Raw genomic sequence first — 13,665 nt, 5'->3', positions numbered from 1 at the left:
ACGCGCTATCTCAGAGTAATACATATCGTTAATTCATGACTATATTATAGAGATAACATACATGTATGCTACCAGTGATAGACCAGTACCTAAATAATTTCAAAATATATTATAACAATGCTGCAATAATGTTTTGGTCCAGGAATATAATATATGTAAGGATCCTGAAATACTGACATTCAATGAAATTGAGCCACAGCCAAAATTATATAAGAAAAAAACCTAAAATTGCCATATCTGGTCTTTACAATCTGAAAAATAGTGACAAAAACTTTGATTAGGGCTTTGAATTGATACTTTCGAGAGCATACATCAATAAAACCTCAGAATACCATGAATATTCTGAACAATAGAAAGACTGAATCAGAGAGCAATATAAAATTTAATGATAACTTAACAAAAGGTTGGGTTACATAAAGAAAATTACCACCAAGAATCAATAACTGAACGGAAAATTCAAAAAGAGTTAAAATAAAACAAAAAATACAACAATTTCTAATTTTTAAAAAGCACTATCTGAAAATTTTAGAAATAGCATAATTAGATCCATATAAGTAGTAACAATCCAAGAAAGAAAGACTAAGTGAAGGTGCTTAGAAAATGATTATGTATTGGTAACCCTATAAATCACCTGAATGAGCTAATCAAATTCAAATCACGTATGCATAACGTCAAACAAGTTATTTTCACTAATATATGCCTTATCATAATTCATCATCAAACTGGTGAATGTTATGCAAATGGTCACCATAATCTGTAGCTTCACTTCCTACAAATATGTCATGGTGTGCTAGTATTTCTGAAAAGCTTAATACTCCATCATGAGTATCATCAGAAGAGGCGAATAAGTGGTCTACTTCTTCATCTGCAATTTCACTGAAAAGAATTAATAATTTACAGTATTTCTGCTCATAATATAGCAAGTAGTCTATAATGTAATTACCAACTACCATTATTTTTACTAATTCACCAACAGTTTTTAAAGAAAATCAACCTGAATCAATTAAAACAAAGGTTTAAATGTTTATTATTGAAATATTATAATCTCTATAGATTAATTACTTTTTCTCCAGTAAAAAGGAGGTAACAGTTTAGAAAACTATTTCAGTGAAAAGTTATATTAAAACAATATATCTTGTACCTGAGGTCTGCTTAGAAACCCAATAAACACAATGTAAAATGATACTTACTCGTTACTAGGAACTACCCAAGACAAAATTTCATTGCCAGTCAACTTTCCATCACCATTAGAATCAAAAGAGTCAAATTTAGACTTTTCAGTCAGTAAATCTTCTTTGCTCATATGTGTACCCCTTTCTCCCACAAATTCTTGAAAAATAAGACCATTATCTCCATCTGTATCTTTTTCTTTCAGTGTTTGTTCTAATATAAGTGGAAGCATACTGGGATATTCTTCTGGATGGGAAAATGGAGCCCACTCTTTTTCATCCAGAACACCATCATTGTTCACATCTGCTGCCTTCCACATTGCTCTATCCGATTCAATAAGCTAGAAATATAAACTATACAGAATAAAATCTATACGGAAACATAAGTTAGACACTAAATAAATAAAAAATACTACTTATTACTATACTAAGTAAATAAATACTTTTATAGATCTGATTTAAGATATTCTATCCATTTTTCTGTCTGCCTTTATTCTGTGGTCGACCAATATATATTTTTATACTTATTAACACTCTATTTCCCTCTAGCAGCCTTAATTTCAAAAACTTTCAAGCTTCTTCCACAACCTTAAGTCATTTCAGTGCTTTATTATAAATATACTTTTTAACATTACTAATTTTATTTTATTTAAAAAAGGAAACAGCAAGTTATTAAGGGAAAACTAACAACTTACATGTTCATTTTCTCCACCAATGTCAATATTATTTTCAGAACTATCTAGCCCATAAGTATCTGCCAAATATTCTTCCCAAGTGACTTGTCCATCATTATTTTCATCGGCATCTTCCAATCTATCTTTAGCCTCCTCCTCTGATAGCATACTAAAAAGTACTCTCCATTATTATAATAATTCAAATAGTTGTTTATAATGTCTTCAAAACTTCTATATTCCAGAAATAGCTTACCTAAACGAACGAATGATCCAGGCTTTTAACTCATGTCTTTCAATCTGACTATCATTATTAAGGTCCATCTTTTTAAGAAGTATTGCTAAACGTCTTTTGGCCTCTTCTGGAGGCAGTTGGTCATACATTTCCGCTTCCTTGTGGCTTCCCAAAATAGCTTCATGATCAAATTCATTGTAATGTTCACCTTCTTCCGAAAAGTGACCGTGGTTCCGGGGGCTGTAAGCCCCATCTGATTCTCTTTCTTTATGAATCTCGTTTGTATGACTGTGCATTACACCTGCGTTGATTGTGTTTGCAAATATAAGAAATAGGTAAAACAATACACGAAACATTTTGGGGTTCTTGTATATTTCTTACCATATATTGAAATATTTTAAACTAATCTAAATTTTTTATATCAAACGTCAAGCAGTTGTCATAACAAATAAACGTCATATTTGGTCATATTCTTCTTCTATATAGGCAACAATTTTGAATGAGGAATGTGCACATTAAATTTAATTACTACGAATATTTTCTAGAAATGTTTTTTAATATAAAATATGTATTAAAAAATTCTTATAATTAATTATAATTTTTATTTTATTTTTTAATTTATAACTCTATAAATAGGAGTTTTCATTTTAATTCATGAACTTTGTATTTTCAACTGGTCAACAGCTGATACGTCAAAAAGTTTCAAGGACAAATAAGTTCAAATGGAATAATTACAAAAATATAAATTATTTTTTCTTTTTGATAAAGAAAGTTGTTTACCTTTGAATTCGATAAGGCGTGCCGAACTCGAAATAACAACTACAATTACTGTGCTAATTAAAATATGATTTTGTCAAAGCCTAGATTGGTAAGCTATCAGATTGTTTTTAAGAATAAAATTTATTTTTTTTGGTACAAAAATTTCCTTAATATTTAAAATAGTTAGCATATTTTTGAATTAAATTATGAAAAATTTGTAGAAAACCATTAATAAATGTTGTAAAATCATTTTGTAAAGAACAATATGTTTTCTTTTATCAATGTACTGGATTGTATAATGTAGATAATAGATTTTTTTGAGTGGCCGGTAATTCTGGGATACCTATAGAAATTTAGTTATGAAAGATAAAAAGTGTAAAAATATTAGACTCTTTATAATTTGCTAAGTAAGTTAATTAAACATTACATTAACTATTTTGTGAAAGTAAAAGGTGTAGTTAATACAGTTGAAAAAGTTATCATAGCAATATTTGCAATATGTTTTAAGTAATAAATTTACGGAATAGTCTGTTTTCTACTATTTTTATCTATTTGACCGAACAAACAAGTTAAAGGGTCCATAAACAAATATCTTTAAGTACACCAGCTGAAAACCATCATCAATAATCTAAATTTTTTTGTTAGCTTTTGGAACAAAGAACATTACAAGCTGTATCATACCTAGTAAACCATAGTGCAGTTATGTCAACAGCAGCTACAAAAAAATTGTTTGAAAACAATTTACAATTGCCTTCACTTCCAGTACCTACATTAAATCAGACTATTGAAAAGTATGTTAAGACTGTAACCCCATTTTTAAATGAAGTGGAATTGACCAATACAAAGAAATTGTTAACAGAGTTTGGTTCTGATAATGGTAAGTAAAGAAAAATTATATTAGTTGAAAAGTAAAAAAAAAGAAAAACTAAATAACTTATTCACTAGTCCATACTATAGTTATGTTCTTTAGGGAGATATTTTAAATAACACTAGTGGAAGCTTACAGAACAATATTTCTTCATGATTAATTCACATCACTCTTAAAAATTGTCTTTTTTCTTCTGGTAATTCTTCAGAAAATTTGTTAGGATTTTGGATTTATTTTTATTATAAATGTGACAGGTATTGGAAAGAAACTACAACACCTGCTGGTTGAGAGGGCTAAATCACAAGAAAATTGGTTAGAGGAATGGTGGTTGAATACCGCCTACTTGGAATACAGAGATCCTGTTGTTGTTTTCTCCAGCCCCGGTCTGGTATTTCCCTTTGAAGATTTCAATAATGAAGTTGACAGATTGAAATATACTGCAAATTTAATACTGGCTGCTGTTGAGTATTATTTAAACATATGGAGGTAATTAATTACATATCTTTTATACAATATTTCTTTTAAATGTGTATTGCATGTTATCAATGATATTTCTACAAAAGAATTATAATAATTATTTATACAAACACTTTGTTACTCAAAAATAATTTACATTAATATATTTAATATCATTGAAAAAACATGTGAATTCATCTTGAACACTGAACCAGAGCGAGGATGTATCTTCTAATTGCATGCTTCTGTTTAACCTCATTATGGGAAAAATATCATCAATTTAATCTACCATCACGAACATTTATTATGAAATATCAACAAACAAAGCAAAAATGTATAGTAATCTACAAAAATTCCCATAATATTTGGATTTTTGGGGGTCAAGGCTTAGCTCAGAGGTAGATTCTTCAACCTTCACCAAAAAATGCAGTACCAAATTGAACGGAATACTCAGTTGAAAGTTCTGTAGTCTAGCAGCACTTCTCTTTCTTAATAATTGCTTCCTTAAGTCCACGAAAGATGGAAAGTTTTGGTGGTATCTAGTGAATTAAGGCTTCCTGTTTCCTGAGAGGAGCCATTAACTAGTGGTTGAGAAATTCTCAGATGTTGGCAAAATATAAGTCAATCTTTAGGGCTCACATGTCCTTATATGGCCTTAACTGTCTTAATAGAAAAGAGGGAGAGAGAAAGAGAAAGGTATTAGCATTTATAGTATGCAGTAACAATAATGACCATTACTTATGTATGCCAGATGTAGGCAACACAAAACACTCAAAGTATAGAAGTACTTAATAATTTAAAAGTTGTAACTTTGTTGTAAACGTGATTGACACACAAATTGAGTCTAATACTTTTATAGTGAACAATTGCCCCTGGATAAAATGGGTAAGGACCTGCTGGATATGAACTCTGAGATAGCGCGTTTTGGGACCTGTAGGATACCCAAACCAAAAAGAGATGCTTTACAATTTAATCCACAATCAAAACATATAGTTGTAGTAAAAAATAACAATGTAAGTATAAATTTAATTCATTTTAATTGAGTCTTAATTTATAACTGTTTTTATTAGATAAATATGCAGATTGTTTAATAAGTTTTGTTGTTCAATAAGAATAATCTGACTTAAATAAAACATATTTTACTGTTGAACTCAAATACACTTGCAGTAACATTCTTATTCTTAATTTATGCATTGTTTTCCTGAAGTAAATTATTCCTATTACCTTTTTCGTTTGATGTAAATCATTTGCTACACTTGAAAAATTTGAAATGTGGAATAGCTTAAAGTGAACCGAAACTAAATCGGGTCAATAAGGTGGTACAATTAGTAATTTAAGTCACTGCTTTTCATGATGCTACTAAGCTGTTAGATAGAAAGTATTGTCTTTTGAAAAATGATTTTTTCCTGTGTAAATCAGATCATTTCTTAATTGTTTTATAAATTTAGCATATCATTTAACACTGATTAGTATGTTTATGTTATATGCGAGGTGTACAAAATGAGTTACAATTTTAGTTCTTCAAACTTGATGTGTTAAATAGCAATGGAGAACTTCCAAGCGAAAGTGAGCTGATAGATCAGCTTAACATTATCGTGGAAAACTCCAAAACTACCGGCCCACCCGTCGGTATTTTGACCAGCGATAATAGAGACGACTGGAGTACGGCTTATGAAGAACTTCTTAAAGGTAAGCTCACAGTATATCGATGTTTATTCAATTATATCATGGACGTATAAACACAGATGGACTCAGTTATTTACATAAAAATGTGAAGCCAAAATTATTTGACTAGGTCACATTCTCAGCACCTTCAAATGTTGTCACATTTTTTTATTAAAATATCTTATTCACGTATCGCTGAAAATATTACTATATTTATTTTATACTCTACAGGTGCTATCAAACCAAAATAATAATTTATTACTTATATTAATATATTTAATTGAAATTAAAACATCAAATGTGAATATCATTTAATAATAGCGTATTATCAACCAATTATTTTATATGTAGAAGCACTGAAACCTATTTATTAATGTCAACGGTGTTTACATTTCTCTGTCTTATGGCTCTACGTCAAACTTCAAATGCTGTTCCATGTCATGTCCATGTTTGTTTACTTTTTACCCAAGATGAGAAAAAGTTGTTTTTCGATATTTTGGCTGTATTTTAAGTGATATTTGTAAATAGTGAAATAAACAAATTATAATAATGGTGCTACAGTTTTGCATTTGCAAAAAAAAAACGAAATATCTACATCTCAATGTCTCATTTAATTTGTAAGTACTGTTTGTTTACATTATTTAAGATGAGGAACTGAGGAAGCCTGTGTGTTTACATTTTAAAATATGTCTTTCATAGGCGTACCATTGGGTTTATTCATATTAATTAATGTATTGAACAAGATATTAGTTCATGAAATTAGTATAGACATTTTTAAATTGTAAATAGACATCATCTGATTAAAAAGATCTGTTTAGTAGCTTTTTAATTTAATATTTCTCATGAATTAACAATAAATTAGTGAAATGAATAAAACTCATTTATTTTTCTATGTAGGTTTCCAAATAATATTGATTAATGATGAAACTTACTCTAAACTTCAACAGAGAAAACAGTATTAAAAACCTTTTAAAAGCATCCTTTTTGGTTATTTAATCTTGTAAGGAAGCTGAAAAATATTTCAGATTTTTTAATAAAACTATAAATATCTACAACAGACTAGTTAAAAACCTTATGGATATTTTGATTAATAAAACCATACAAAATGCCCCAAAATCAATCTATGAGCATTTTGGTAACCATATGTATAATGAAGATGCATTCGATGGTCACTCTATGCAACTTTTAAAATTGGTTCTTGAGAAATATTTTAAAATTGGAATTCATCATGAAACGAGGACTACTTTAGATGCTAACACCGTGCGCATAAGAAGCGTTCTTACTAATACTGTTTTATTTCGCAATCAATAAAAATTTATTTCTATACCAACGTCTTCTATTATGTCTATTTACTATTTTTACTTTAATATTTCTGTTCGGTAAATAGCTTTCCAATAATTTATACATTTTCACGCCTACTTTTTAATAAGTAGGTATATTTGCAAATAATTTTATGTCAAATGCCAGCAAGAGCTTTGGAATGATCAATAAATAATTTTGTAGCAGAAACCCTTACTACGTGGAATCTATTGATATTGTATTAAAACAAATTTGTCACAATTTGAAAAAATATGTTTTAACACATTATCAATAAATATAGGTATGTACTTAAATTTGACAAATGTTTATTTTTTAATTGTTTTTTTTTATCGTAGGATTATTTGATACCTATTAAAAAATTAACTTGAGCTCAACTATATTTTATTGTATTAATTTTAAAGCAAATAAAATTGTATTTTATTTTTTCTATAAAAACGTGTTTTTATACATTATTACTACTTCCAATTATTAACGTCTGAATAATTATCCCCGCGAGTAAAAATTCAAGCACGCTTATGCTCATTGAGGAAGTATCACAGTCTATCGATACCCGTTTTACTTCCCTTTACCCTCTTGTCCAGGAATATCGAAGCTTCAAAACAGTGTGTGTTTAAGGTATCTTATTGCTGGGTCCATGTGTGTTTATACGTCCATGAATTATATCAACCAGTTTTGACGTTGACATTTTCGGAAATTACAAAAGAGTTAAAATATAAGGATAATATTATTATAAACTTATTTGTTCGGGGGTATATAATGAACAATATTCATCATGATAAACGTTTTACTATTTAAAATTTAAACGGGAAATTCCCAGTGGTTGGCAGTATTGTATACCATAGTTTAATAAAAAAAAAGCGGGTGTGGCAGTCCAGTGGGACTGCCGGTAGAAGTTATACTTCTATACACGCGTTCGCCGTTACAAATTTATATGGGAGTCAATCTGCACAATCATTACATATTTAATGCTATAGGTAAGAGAGAGCAGAAAGAGAAAAATAATTAGGTATATAGGTATATGGTGCATCGTTTGCTGTATATAAACATTTGACCTGTAATAGGAGTATAGTAAATGAAGGATTGTCTCAATATTCTAATGAAAATATATATATATATATATATATATATATATATATATATATATATATATATATATATATATATATATATATATATATTTTTATTTTCATATATGTATAAAAGGAGTTGAATGCAAAAAAAATTTTTTACACATACTCTGCGGTAAAATTCATTGTTTATTTTGTTACTAATATAAAAATTACAATACAATACAATACATTACAGTACAATACAATACACTGCAACATAATTCAATATAATAATACAATACAAATTAAAATGCAATATTCATAAGTATTTAAAACTGCCAATATACATAACTTACTTTACGAAGATAAAAATAAAAAACCAACAACTCAGATTATGTTGTAAATTTTCATTTTATTTTAAAATTTAGCATTTTTGCGTATATTACATATATTTAATTAACGTTAATTAATTATTTAATAACATTAACGTGAAGTTTTTAAATATTTCAAAAATAAAAAATGAAATTCATATTGGGATTCGAACTCACGTACACCAGCGTATGAACCAAACACGTAAAAGATTTGCCAATTAAACATGATACTAACGGATTTCAAAATTGACAGTTCTCGGTAAAACAGTGATTATTTTGAAATACAAAAGCCTAAAATAATTATAAACGTTTAATTTTAAATAATACAAAACATATCACATAAATAATAATATTAATATATATTATATTATATAAGTATATAATATTATATATAACATAATATATTTATAATATTAAATATATATACAAAAGGAATATTTTTATTCTCGAGAACTCTGAGATAGCGCGTTCTTATGTCTCTCTCTTACTCATTATTTTACATATGTAATGGTTTCACAGATTCACTCCCGTGCAAATTTCCAACGCCGACCGTGCGTATAGAAGTATAACTTCAAAAAACTTACAATGAAGTAAAGACATCTAATGTCTGACATAACATCTGACATTTTATACTATTTTACAAAAATAAGTTTTTACTTCAATGTTCAAGTTTTAACATTTCCTATACACTCATTACAAAAGCATAAAGTCGGTTGCCTAAATTAAGATTCTTCCACGCGAATTTATTTTTGTTTTGACTTTTGAGTGGCATGATAATTACTAAATGATGTTTACGGGTTTAGCTTTAATTTTTCGCCAACGAAAGTAATTTCTTCAAACTCTTCTGGTTTTAAAGATGGGTTTAGACCATTTAATTATGCTGTCAAGCAGCAGAGACCTGAAAACTGTAATTGGTGATAGATCTGACGTTGGAATTACATTTCTTCTTCTTCAGCCTTACGTAATCCAACTTTGGACATAGGCCTCCCCCAAATCAATCCAGTGTTTTCTATTTTGCGCCACTTGCTTCCAGTTGTGTCCTCCGATCTTCCTTAAGTCATCAATCCATCTCATTTGTGGTCTTCCTCTGCTTCTCTTTCCTAACCATGGTCTCCATTGTTGTATTTCGTGGTTCCATCTTTTATCCTTTAGTCGGACATTGTGTCCTGCGAGGCTCTATTTTAATTTTCCAGCATGTTCTCCTGCGTCGTTTATTTTGGTTTTGCTTCTAATCCATTTGTTTGTTTTTTTGTCTATAAGTCTCACTCCGAGCATTGATCTTTCCATCGCTCTTTGTGCTTTTACTATTTTATCCATATTAGACTTGGTGAGTGTCCACGTCTGTGAACCATACGTGAGTATAAGGAGGATACACTGATCGTAAATTCTGGTTTTCAAATATTGTTCATTTTAGTGCTTTTCAAGATCCAACTCAGTTTTCCAAATCCTGCCCACGCTAACATTATTCTTCTGGTAATTTCGGCAGTTTGATTTTCTTTGTTAACTTTGATTATCTGTCTCAGGTAGATGTATTCGCTTACTGTTTCTAAATTTATGTCGTTCAACTTTATTTCTCTAATGTTCGGTGTATTTGTCATTATTTTTGTTTTTTCCAAGTTCATCTTAAGACCTACTTTTTCCCAAGCTTGAAATAGTTGCGTCATCATGGTCTATAGTTTTTCGAAACTTGTAGCGAATATTACAATGTCATCAGCGTATCTCAAATGACTCAGTTTTCTTCCATTAACATTTATTCCTTTATCTGCCCAGTTAATATCTTTGAACACGTCTTCCAGTCCAAGTGTGAATAGCTTTGGTGAGGTAACATCTCCCTGGTGAACTCCTCTGTTGATTTATAGGCTTTCCTAAGTTTGATCTTAAGCATTTCAGGCCTCGGTTCTTTTCTATTATTTTTTCTATCTTGTTTTCATTGTAGATCCTTAAATCTTCCTTTACTCCCTTCTTTATTTGTTTATTCAATTCTTTGAAACCATCCGTGTTTCGCTTTCCTTCGCTTAGAAATGTGCGTCTCTTTTCCATCAACCGTTTTGTTCCGTCACTTATTCTGTCTTCTTTATTTTTCGTTTTCTTTGCAACAGTCAGTCCTGCTTTCAAGAGCTTTCGTTGCATTTCTTTATTAATTGTGTTCATGTCGGAATATTCTTGTTAATAATGTTCTTCAAATTCATTTCTTAAGACTTCTCTGTATTCATCTCCCTTCTGTCGCATTTTAGTTTGATCTATCTGATTACAATAATTATGTGGTCTGTTTCTACTGGTTTTCGTCTGCTTAACAAGAATCCTTGCTCTTAAAATGCGATGATAGCTGCCAATTGTAAAACGATTGAGAGCAGTTATATCTTTAAAAATGTCTTTGTTTCCACACAAGAAGTAATCGATCTCGTTTTTCGTCTTTTTATCAGGAGATATCCACGTCCATTTTCGGTTTGCTGGTTTCTTGAGGTGTGTGTTCATGTCATATAAATTTTGTTGTTCTAAGAAGTTATATAATTTTTCTCCTCTTTTATTTCGTGTGCCATAACCATTCATCTCTAATTTTGCGTTGAAATCTCCCATAATGATGGTATACTTTGTATCATTTTCTTCTAATGCTGTTATCAAATCTTCGTAGAACATTTCAACTACCTCTTCCTGATGTGTTGTTGTGGGAGCATACACTTGTATAACCTTGATTTTGGTTTTACTATCTAGGTCTATTATAATATAAGCTACTCTATCAGAAACGCTTTTATATGTAGAAATATATGGTGTGAGATACTTTTTGACAAGAAATCCTACTCCACCATATGTTTCGTCTATTTTCTTCATATAGTATAGGCGATTTCCAGAGTTTAGATGCATTGTTCGCATCTTCTTTTCACTTCTGACAGTCATACAATATCCCACTTTTTCTCGGATAGTTCTTCTAATTCGTAGACCTTTTTATCTTTAGCCATCGATTGGATGTTGTATGTGGCTAGTAGTAACTGTTTTTGTTTGTTCGTAACTATTTTGACGCGTTTTGTTGAGGTTGTGCCTCCCCCAGAATCCGTGAGGCTGACCGGTTTTCCGGTGTGCGATTCTGAGCTGCTAGCTCTACCCACCTGGGGTATCGTCCCATTTTGTTTCAAGTTCAACATGTTGTGTTTTGAGGGATATATTAGCATTAAAACACCACGCTTGCCGGACGGGTTGGTGAGCATTCGCAGTATCACAGCCGGTTAAATCAGTATTTGATTTTCGCCTGCGACTTTGTGGTACCGCACCTGTCAGGAATTGTATTCCTCAGCCAAGGGCCACTAATGACACAGCTGCTGACCTTTCGCCGAATTTTTGGATGTTTAAATTTGAAGGTTTCTGAGTCTTCTCAATTGGTTATGATGATTTATTTGAATAGTTATTAAAGACTTTTTAGAACCACTGTAATCTACATCTAGTTTCTCTAAGTGCTCCTACAACTGCTGCACGGTCAGATGTTTCAACACCATTGTCGAACGAACGAGCACACATTTTAATTGAAGATAATAAATCAAATCGTGCACATTCATTGTAATATCATAGCTAAACGCCTGCATCAGCCATTGCACGTTTATATGGTCCTACGTTACAATAACATTTTCTGATTTAATCCGTATAAATATGAATGATAACCTTTGCGCTAAGATTCAACGTAATTAACTGTATTTCCCGTTTATTGTAGATCCAGTCAACGAAGAATCTGTCGACCAGATTCAAAGGTCGTTGTTTTTGGTAGCGCTGGACAATCCGATGCCCGAACATAATGACAGCCGCAGATCAATGGCTGGTAAACAGTTCATCCATGGTGGCGGTAGCAGAGCTAATTCTGCCAATCGTTGGTTTGACAAAACATTACAGGTGAATATTTTTGACGTTTTGCAATAATAATTCATTTTTATGGAAGGTATAAACTGATAAAATGTCCATTGTTAGCCAAAAAACTCCACAATAAAAAACGTTACTATACTATAACAATTTTTAATTGAAGGCGATTAATTGGCAACATCGCACTTAAAGCGACCAACCGATATTCCCCTTTGTAAAGGGGTACCAAAATATTTTAATTATTTATTATTTATTTAAACATATGTAATTACGAATAGAGCGAAGATATCTTCGTCGCCATAAAACTAAATCTTCTCTTTCTAAGACAAATTTACGGGATGGTTTGGTGTATATTTTAAATCTTCTTTTATTATTATCCTTAACGTCGCTTTGTTTGTTTTTGGAATGTGATATGCTTTATTCTCATTATCGCTTTCTCAAAAAAAAAAATAATGAAACGCTTTTCTTCTACCGACATAAACTTCCGCTTTCTTTGTGTATTACTTGGACCCGCCACGCATCCATCGTAATGGTATAAAAAGAATAACATCAATCATATTATTCTGCTATTTGTCGCTTGTTAACTTACCTCAAAACTCTGAGATAGCGCGTTAAATATATAATAATATATTTAATAAAATATAAAACAAAGTCACATTCACAAGAAACCGAACACACCACGCCTATGCAGACATGGACGCTTTATGATGAAGAAACCGAACGAATAAATTATTTCTCCCATTCACACTCTTTCCAAGGAAATATATATATATTATATATATATATATATATATATATATATATATATATAGTTATATATATATATATAATATATATATATATTGTTATGATGTATTGTTTGTTTGAATGATGAGCAATGAGTATTTTTAATAATATAATATATAGGGTTTTTATCGCGGTTCTCAAAGAATTAGTTTGTAAGTACTTTTTTAAATTATCTTTATTAGATCTACTATGAAACACACATATATATCTAAACTAGCTAATGTAAATTTAAAATAAACTATCTTTAAATTGAAATTCTTATGAAACTAATTAAATTCTATAGACAATGTAAAATTTAAACAAACTATCTTCAAAATTGAAATTGTTATGACACTAACTAAATTATATTAACAAAATTTTGTCAAATGTCTTCTTCTCAGCTTCGGTTATCCTTGTTTTTATGAAATTACTTTTTCCAATTATCAGCTTCCACCAATTTAAGATATTTTTCTTCACAACTCTGAGATAGCGCG

The 13,665-nt window shown here is 30.1% G+C and overlaps 2 protein-coding genes across 2 annotated transcripts; one reads left to right on the top strand and one right to left on the bottom strand.

The window, feature by feature from the left end:
* Nucleotides 1–20: 20 nt before the first annotated feature.
* Nucleotides 21–2,534, bottom strand: LOC140432245 (reticulocalbin-2-like). The gene is made up of 4 exons (XM_072520066.1): nt 2,097–2,534; nt 1,865–2,012; nt 1,191–1,510; nt 21–876 (listed from the first exon to the last, which is right to left on the bottom strand). The coding sequence occupies exons 1-4, from the start codon at nt 2,429–2,431 to the stop codon at nt 705–707; spliced, it is 975 nt and encodes a 324-aa protein (XP_072376167.1). The 5' UTR covers nt 2,432–2,534; the 3' UTR covers nt 21–704.
* Nucleotides 2,535–2,776: 242 nt separating this feature from the next.
* Nucleotides 2,777–12,439, top strand: LOC140432243 (carnitine O-acetyltransferase-like; the record flags this gene model as incomplete). Its single annotated transcript, XM_072520065.1, has 6 exons — nt 2,777–2,943; nt 3,480–3,711; nt 3,957–4,188; nt 5,018–5,171; nt 5,676–5,847; nt 12,264–12,439. Coding segments are annotated over exons 1-6 (990 nt in total), but the record flags the coding sequence as incomplete, so codon positions are not given.
* Between the last annotated feature and the right edge of the window lie 1,226 nt (nt 12,440–13,665).

This window comes from Diabrotica undecimpunctata, unplaced genomic scaffold (genome assembly GCF_040954645.1).
Source record: "Diabrotica undecimpunctata isolate CICGRU unplaced genomic scaffold, icDiaUnde3 ctg00003357.1, whole genome shotgun sequence".
Classification (NCBI taxonomy): domain Eukaryota; kingdom Metazoa; phylum Arthropoda; class Insecta; order Coleoptera; family Chrysomelidae; genus Diabrotica; species Diabrotica undecimpunctata.
Note: the sequence above shows the minus strand (reverse complement) of the source record. Positions and strands in the feature narration are given on the sequence as shown.